Genomic DNA, 9603 nt, shown 5'->3' on the forward strand with positions numbered 1-9603 from the left:
GTTATTGGTAATATTGGGGACTCTAGAGTTATGCTAGCTACGAGAGGCGAGGATGATTCTCTCACTGTAGTGCAATTGATAGTAGACCTTAAACCAGATTTACCAGGTGCATACATGTCTATATCTTGCTGCCTGCACAGTGATATTTTTTATTTTATTTGAAATTATGTTGATCAACAAAATTATCACTTAATTTTTGTTCATTTAATGAACTTATCTATCTCCCGATAAATATTATGTCAGCTGTTCTAAGATAAACTGTTACAAATAGCCATCATATTTGAAATGGCGCCATGCTGTTACAATCTTACACATTATGCATCCTCCCTCCCCAAGAAAAACATGTGTTTATCTCCCAAGTGTTATATCATTTCCCCTCCCTGGTTTTGGTCTTTATGCGTCTCTACAAATTTCAGCTTTCAGTCAAGCCTTCTCATATTTTTGATGACAAAATCAAGAAAACATAAATGTTAGCTATTTGAGATAAGTTGATAATGGTCAAAACTGTGAACTTTTGGGTTTGTTGGTTAAAGAGATAGAACGATTAAGATCTCAACCATCAACGGTGGTGAGTATATCTTATAGAGTAAAGTTGTTGTATTGTGGGTCGAATTATCAATTCATGTATGAAATCAGTCAATCGACCAACTCTAATCTCAGACTAGTTGAGGTTGTCTATTCGAATCCTCTGTATCATCTACCCTACTGATGAAATTTCAAACTTTACAATGATCATCTACAACTTGCTTATTTCTTTTATTTAAGTAGTGGTCAGCTGTTATAATTTTGGAGTGCATATGATCATTCAAGTATCAACAATTTCATTTGGTTTCAACTATCCTAGTAAAACATGAACTACAACTTCTAAACTTCTATAATTAGCTATAGATATTTAAATATATTATTTCTTAAATACACTTTTCTTATGTAAAAAGAGTTTGACTAACACAAGGATTATTGTCTGTATGTGAAATTTTACACCCCTTGAAATGCTGAATATTCTCTCTCATATGATTGCATACACACATGGTCATGATAGAAAATCTTTCATTGATGAACCTTCCCGAATTGTCCAGGTAAGACTAAATTTTATGTAGTAGTTTACTTAATTCTTATTTTTTTTAGTTTAAAGCAGTTTTTGGCATCTAATCATTTTTAAGTACAATCCGTTATAATTTCACTTCCTCTATTACAGGAAAGATTTGAAGAAATATTACGAGAAAAAACATTATCAAAATCTGATATTGATCAATTTGAAGCATATTACCAAGCTGCCGGAGGAGAAAAGAAGTGAAGAGTTATTGGTCTTGGATCTGAAGCAAAAGGCTACTACGGGCAAACTCTTTGTGTTTCTTGTGGAAAGACATCATCTTCAGTTTCTCATGAATTGTGTTTGGCTATTGCTATCTTTGGTATTGTGGATTATGTGGGTTATTTTAAGGATAGTTGGTTGATGTTTGGTACTATAGATGTTTTGGACATAATTATGTGTTTAGATGTTTCTATATTTGGTATTGTGGATGTTTAGATTTTGCTATCTATATATGTGGGTTCTTTTCTATGAATGTTGGATATTTTAAAAATATTTTGCTATCTATATATGTGGGTTCTTTTATACGAATATTGGATATTTTAAGAATTTTAAAAAATTGGAGACTAAATAACAAAATTTTTAGCGACGAACTAGCAATGAAATATTTGGTCACAAAATAATCAAAATGATAAAATACAATATGAAATTAATAACGACATTTATAAATATAACAACGAATATATTCGTTGCTATAAAATGGCAACGGATATACGTAGTCTCTATGACGTTGTAAAATTGGCAACGGATTTTATTTTTTCCATTGCTAAATGGTTAGCAACGCGCAAAATAGCAACGACACATATTCCGTCGTTGATTCATCTCTAAATTGATATAGCGACGGATATATGTTGATTAGGAACGTTTTTGGTCTGTTTCTAAACGCGGTTTTTTTTGTAGTGATATATGTACTACTTTAAAAAATATACATACAACATATAAACACTATATATATATATACTACTTTGTAAAATATATACACATGTTTACGCTAAATATATACTACTTTAGAGTCTATAGAAAACATATACACATATATACGTACCATTTAATATATGTACTACTTTAAATAATATACATACAACATATAAACATGATATATATACTACTTTATAAAACATATACACATGTATATGTTAAATATATACTACTTTAGAGTCTATAGAAAATATATACACATATATACGTGTCATTCAATTTATGTACTACTTTAAATAAAATATATACTACAATATATACACACACACTATATATAGTTATATACTACTTTATAAAACATATACACATGTATACGTTAAATATATACTACCTATTTTAGGTCTATAGAAAATATATACACATATATCCATACCATTCAATATATGTACTACTTTAAATAATATACTTACAACATATAAACACTATATATATACTACTTTATAAAATATGTACACATGTATACGTTAAATATATACTACTTTAGAGTCTATAAAAAATATATACACATATATACGTACCATTCAATAGATGTACTACTTTAAAAAAATATGCTACTTAATTAATAAAATAAATAAATAATACTTTAGGTTTTTAACTTAAAAGAAATTTATTTTTTCGGTGTGTGTATATATGATTATATGTTTGTTATGCTTAATTGTCTATTACTTAGTGTAAAGCTTGATTGCAAATTAGTAATATATTAAAACTAAGTATTTAATTTAAACTAGAAATTCAATTTAAATGAAAAAAATTACAAAGTAAGGAGTGAATGAATGTTATATTTTATTGATTGTACAATGATTCAAAATTTATATTGTACATGAATGAAAAATCTACAAAGTTTCATTATTTTTTCCAATTCATCCATGTTAACATTAACGGAAACTGGCATAGGATAGTCAAAATTAATGGCGGAAAAACCATGCATTGAATTTGATTGTGTTGAGTTCTCCCTTGAAGTCATAATTTTTTCAAGATTTTGTTCATCTTTCGGCTCCACCTCCATTCCTTGATTTCTTCGTTATACTCTAATCCAATATCTAAGGCAAATTAGAATATTCATAGCATTGCTTCCCAATGAGTACCGATTGTCTCCAAGTTGTTGTAGTCCCTGACTAAAAGCGCTCACCGATGCAACAATTGACATTGGAACACTCAATATATCCCTACCTAATCTTGAAAGCATGGGATATTGTCTTTCATTATTCTTTAACCAATCCAATGTGTTGATCCGTTATCTAGGATCCTCTATCGGCGTTCGCAGATAATACTTAAGCTCTTCCCGAGAAATTGATGCGTAAGTTCCCGCCTCAACACTGTTCCAAACATTTAAATCGTAAAAGTGATTAGAAAAACCACTTTGTGCCGGCCTTTTAGAAGATGATGGCTCCTTGGGAGGATGAGGAGTGACAGTTGGAGTGATATTTGTCGGTATAGTTAAATCAAGTAAATCAGCATATTGGTTATATAATTTATCTATGTAAATGTTCGCATCACTCATAGCTGTATACAAATCTGGTTGTTCTTGTTCTTCAGATTCATGTTCAACATTTATATCTAAGTTAGAATAAATAAGAGAACTAAAGTGACACATAGTAGTATATTTCATACATGAATTTAGTATAGCACCAGCCAAGTAAATCGGGGGAATCGAAAAAACATATTTTTTAAATTTAGTAAACATAGCACCAACAGCTTCTTAGTAACCTTCTTTATTCTTATATTCTTTGAGCAAATCAGAAATATCGGCTATATGTTCTAAAATATTACAAACAGTAGGATGATAAGCACCGTAAAATTCAACCGTAGCTATATAAAATTTTTCCAAAAACTTAACAAGATCATCAATTACAGCCCAATCAGAATCATGTAGCATACATTCGGCCGAATTAGCAAATGAACCACAATATTGGTTAAAAGTTAGTGTAATAGGAACTCTATAAGCATGACAAGTTTTTAAATAATCATACGTAGCATTCCATCTAGTATCTCATTCTTCAGGCATCAATATTGGTCTAAGTCCATTTTGTTCACATTTAACTTTAAATTCCGTAGTTCTTTTTTTCCGATTATTTTCTTGAATAAAGCCAACAGCAAGCCGAATTTTTTTAATATAAAGCTCAAAAAATTCAAGATCATCTCTTACAATTAAATAATACATATGACAAGCACATTTAACATGAAATATTTCAGGAAACAGCAGAGAGAGACTGGCTTTTAACTTTGTAATAGCAGTCTTGTTGTTAGAAGCATTATCAAAAGCAATTCATAAGACTTTTTTGTCAATACCATAAAATTATGCAACTTTACTAATCGAATCAGCAATAAATTCTGCAGTATGTCTACGATCTTCATCATACAAAAAAGCTAGAATACGTTTTTGCATAGCAAAATTACTATCTATCCAGTGACAAGTAATGGTTAAATAATTATTTTTATTAACAGCACGATCAAGATCAGAAGTTAGAGTCATTCTACATTGAATATTTTTTAACAATGTAGATCAATAAAAAACATATTGTGGGACATATTGTGAATGAAGTCTAAAAATATCATCTCGACAAGTATTTCTAGGAATACCATTAAACATAGGATTATAAATTGCTTGAATGTAATGAATAAAAGCAACCGGGGAAGGAAAATTGAAAGGCAAACAACCCACGGCTATCATTTTTGCTATTTCTTCCCGGTCCCTCAATTTATTATAATTCTTAATTACCTGATCGGTTACTGGGTCCATTCTAGTTTGTGTTGGTCCACCAACAGCCTCACCACCTTGTTCAATAAATAACTCTCTTTGGTGATTATCTCTTATATGTCTCATTAACGTACCTGTACCCCCTTGATTGCCTCCTCTTTTATGCTTATATAATTGTTGATAAATATTACATTGCGCCTTAGTTTCTCCTTCTATACGTTTAAAAAAATCTCATGCAATACTAGTTGGTCTACGAGCTCTTGGGGCACAGGGAGGGCGATTAACCGATTCAGATATAACATTAGCATTTCCTACTGCGGGTGACTCACCAATATTTTCATTGTCTTCATCTAAATTAACCACATCTACTTCATTTTCTTCTTCTATACTGTAATTTTTCTGAGCTTCTGCATAATCCATATCGTGAGCACCTACACCTATTTCTTCCTCAAAAGTTTAACTAAGCGGTACTGGAGGCACACGGGTATATCTACTACTTGAACTACCTCTACCTTCGGTAATTCACTTTTTACTACCACTACCACTTCTGGGACAAAAAAATTTGACACTTTTACCAAAGTTTCTTAATTTATCTATAATATAAATCAAACTAAAATAAATTCAAAACACACAAAATAATAAAATTAAATATTCAACAATTAATACACTAATTAAAAATTAAAAGTAAGAGATGGAATGACAATACCAAATTGTGAAAGTATCCGAAAGTTGCGTCTTTAGAAAACTTCCAATAGTATTTGTAATTACAAAATTAAAAAATAAAATTGAGTACTTTAGGAGATATGTAGCATATTTGAGAATTGAGAAAGAATGAGATTTGAGAGAATGAAAATTGTGTGAAAAATAATTTGAAAGTGTAAGGTATTTATAGGAATTTTTTTGGGTTTTAAAAAATATTTTAAATTAAAAAAAAATAATAAAAAGGGCTAAATAACCGTTTTTGGCTCCAAACGGCCATATAGTTGTTGGGCCCAACGGCTACTTTGGCCCAAACGGTCAAAATTCAAATTTAAGAAAAAAAAATTAATCGGGCCAAGTCAACCGGGCCCAAAAAAAAATTGGCCCGGCCTGGGACCGGCAGCCCTACAATCCAGGGACTGACCGAGCTGGGTCTAACTGGGCTGGGTCGGGCTGGGTCAAATCGATCCGTTTGACATGTTTACTTTACCCTAGAATATACTCTTTTCCCTCGAATTCAGTTTTCATATTTTTGCTTTACAATAAGATACTCAATGTAGTCCCATAAAGTGAGGTCTAGCAACAGTAGGGTAAATGTAAACCTTGATCTCTATCTCAAAGGTATAGAGAAGTTGTTTTTAATAGACCATCGGCTCAAGAAAAAATAGTTCAAAGCAGTCCAAAAAAAGAAGTAACGGAACTAAAAACATAACAAAGAAAAATATTACAATAATCAGAGTGTAAGAAATAGTAGATAATAATAGAAACTGAAGGACAAGAAACTGCAAGAACAATACTACGACTACTAGTAAGGAGGGATGAGATAATACATGACTACCTACCAACCTACTACCTTAATTAATTTGTGCCCTCCACAACTTCCTGTCTAAGATCATGTCCTCGATAAGATGATACTATGTCAGGTTTTATCTAATCACCTATCCCAATAATTATTTGGTCTACATCTCTATTTCTTTAGAAACCATCCATTGCCAATTGGGATACAATCCATGCATCTCCTCTTCACATGCCCGATTCATCTCAATCTCACTTGTCGCATCTTATCCTCCAATGAAGTCGCTCTCACCTTGTTCTGAATATCCTTATTCCTAATATTAATTTCTATCTCTCTTCGCATATCGATCCATCTCAGTTTCGCTCTTCACATCTTGCCCTCCTATTCGAATTAGTCACTCGCGCCTTATTTTGAATATCCTCATTCCTAACGTTGTTGTTGTTAGTACGCCCATACATCCATCAAATCATCTTTATTTTCACAACTTTTTTCTTCTGAGTATGAAAATTATTAACTAACCAACTCGCCACCTCTGAACACCACAATTATTCTAACCACCAATGCGTAGAACTAATATTATTCTTCAATTACTTCCTACCTTCCATGTGGGTTCACCTCTAGAGAAGTGAGGAGGAAATTGAATCATGAATAACAATAAAGATATAATGCATAATGAATGTTCTTGGAAGGACCACACGTTATAGATTTATTTTTTTTCCATTTCGCACAATATTACACGTTTTTCTCACGATATTACAATAGTGTATATATATATATACATAAAAGGTAAAGCACAAAAATAAATGGGATAAAACATAAATGGCAAGAACACGTTGCTATGACAAAAAAAGTGGATTGAAAAAAGGGACTTGGACTCATGAAGAGGATAAGAAATTAGCAGCTTATATTAATAGATGTGGCTGTTGGAATTGGCGTCAACTTCCCAAGTTTGCTGGTATATATATAATAAACACTTATTTTCTTTAATATTCTTTCATCAAGTAGCTGCAAATTCTTCATCTTAATTTTCTCCTTTTGTTAAAAGGTATTTAAGTAAATATATATATATCGTCATTGTGAATAATTTGCATATCATCACTTCGCCTTAAGATATGTTTCTTTCAGAATTTCAATCTCACATTTTAAGGGACTTATCTTTACATATATATTTTTTAGATGATCAAAGATTTTGTAAAAATTATCTATACAGATGGTGTACAAAATTTAAATTCAAAACAAAAATGACACCTCATCTTGGAACAGAGAAAAAAAAAATTTAATAAGACTCGGTGGTAGAAGCAAACTTTGCACCAAAAAAATTCAGCATTTACTATATACAAAAAAAAAAAAAAAAAAAATCCAAACGTGAATGAGTCAAATGACTTATCCGTTGGTCTTTCAAAAATCATCACTCCAGAAATTGAGAGAGATGTTTATTTACCTGATCTATATATAATGTGATTTTTCGACGAGAATTCAAATAAATCCCTTTCGTCTGTTACCTCCGCCCTTGATCAAACTCTTATTTTTATAGTACCAAAAATTGGAAACAACGATGTAACTAACAATAATTAAAAATACATCGATCTATCATATTTTTAAAAAAAAAAAAAAAACAGTTTACGTGAAATGAATAAAAGTTAAATCAATTATTTGATCTCAATGAGTTTTTTTTTATCTTGTGAAGGATTATCAAGGTGTGGAAAAAACTGCAGATTGAGATGGCTGAATTATCTTCAGCCAAATATCAAAAGAGGAAACTTCACTAAAGAAGAAGATGAGACCATCATGAATCTTCATGCAGAAATAGGCAATAAGTAAGCATGGAACACATTTCTCTTTCGGAACGTAAAAGAACTTTTACACCATCAGATTAAAAAGAACATCGTGTAGTCATCCATTAAAGTGAGATTGGAAATCTAAAAAATAAGACAGATATATTAGATACTTAAACAAATTGTAAAGAAACAAATAAAGAAATTAAAACTTAGCTGTAAGAAATGGGCAAGTTATGTTATTACTCATTTCTTATCCCGTTACTGCTCAACTCGTTATTTCAAGTCAAATAACTAATGACCCGCTGATTTATTAACACAAGTACACAATCCCGTTTTGACTCACCCATTTGACACCCCTAACGACTCTAATAAAATCTCAATTTTATTTTGCTTTGAATAAATAAAAGAAATAAGTCTACCGTTAAGAGTCTCTTATCGGAAAAGGGGTGGACAATTGGTCCCGTCATATAGAATTGAGCAATCCTCTTCTCATGAAATAGCTTTTAGGGTTGAGCTACGCCTAAGATTTCCATTTCTTTGCATCTGAGATATTTTAAGATACAAAAATCTAATGTGAAAGTTTCTTCATTAATTTCTTTGTTATAGATGGTCAGCAATTGCTGTTCACTTGCCAGGAAGATCAGACAATGAAATAAAGAATCATTGGCACACCTCTCTGAAGAAGAGATTATCAATTCAAGAAACCTCAAAGAAGAAATCACCTAACAATGTCACTCAAAAAAGTGATGATGAAGACCAAAATATTTCACCAAATCAATCATGTACTGAAGTTTCTTCTTGTGCTACAATTGATCAAAATTTGGAAAATATTATGGATGGACAATGTGAGGTATTTTAAGAAGAATTATTTGAAGAATCGAGTGGAAATTTTTGGACAGAACCATTTTTAGTAGATAGTCTTAGTACCACTAATTGTGAAGTTTTTGTGCCTCCAGAATTTGACCATGACCTAATTGTATCTCCATTTTCTCCTGTTATGTCCTATGATGAATTTCTATGCTCATATAATTAAGGGGTAGTATGGTAGGTTGTGTCAAAATATGATATTGTATATTAGTAATATTTGGATTAGTAATACTAGTATTGATTATTGTTGAAATGTTTTTCATTCAATATTTGATTTGTTGTATTAAAAATTACATGCATTGCGCGCACATATATATTTAAGACTACTTGTTTACAAAATACCCTCCACAAAATATGGTGAAAAGGATGTGAAAAAGATTCTTAGGAGCAATTACGTCTTTAACCATGTTGATGCATGCACCAGAACTCCTTATATTACTAATACCACAACTTTTTTTAGTACATACCTTGGAACTAAATAGAAAATTAATTATACATAAATTGAAAAAGTGTACCATACAAAGTATAGTAATACATCAAGTTAATGCATTCATTGTTTTTTCTAGTGTATAGAAAATCTAGTTGAGTGGAATCAAGGTTGTAAAGTCGATAACTATTTGATATCTCTTGAGTTAATTTCTCATATGAATATTTAACTAATAGTTATTAGTATTTTATTATAAAGTCTCGGGTTAAT

At 30.9% G+C, this 9603-nt stretch overlaps 1 protein-coding gene across 1 annotated transcript; it reads left to right on the forward strand.

Moving 5' to 3' along the window:
• Positions 1-7080: 7080 nt before the first annotated feature.
• On the forward strand, positions 7081-9154 carry LOC107866165 (transcription factor MYB4-like). Its single transcript, XM_016712336.2, has 3 exons — positions 7081-7216; positions 7949-8078; positions 8646-9154. The coding sequence occupies exons 1-3, from the start codon at positions 7081-7083 to the stop codon at positions 8896-8898; spliced, it is 519 nt and encodes a 172-aa protein (XP_016567822.2). The 3' UTR covers positions 8899-9154.
• Positions 9155-9603: the final 449 nt, after the last annotated feature.

This window comes from Capsicum annuum, chromosome 9 (genome assembly GCF_002878395.1).
Source record: "Capsicum annuum cultivar UCD-10X-F1 chromosome 9, UCD10Xv1.1, whole genome shotgun sequence".
Taxonomy (NCBI): Eukaryota; Viridiplantae; Streptophyta; class Magnoliopsida; order Solanales; family Solanaceae; genus Capsicum; species Capsicum annuum.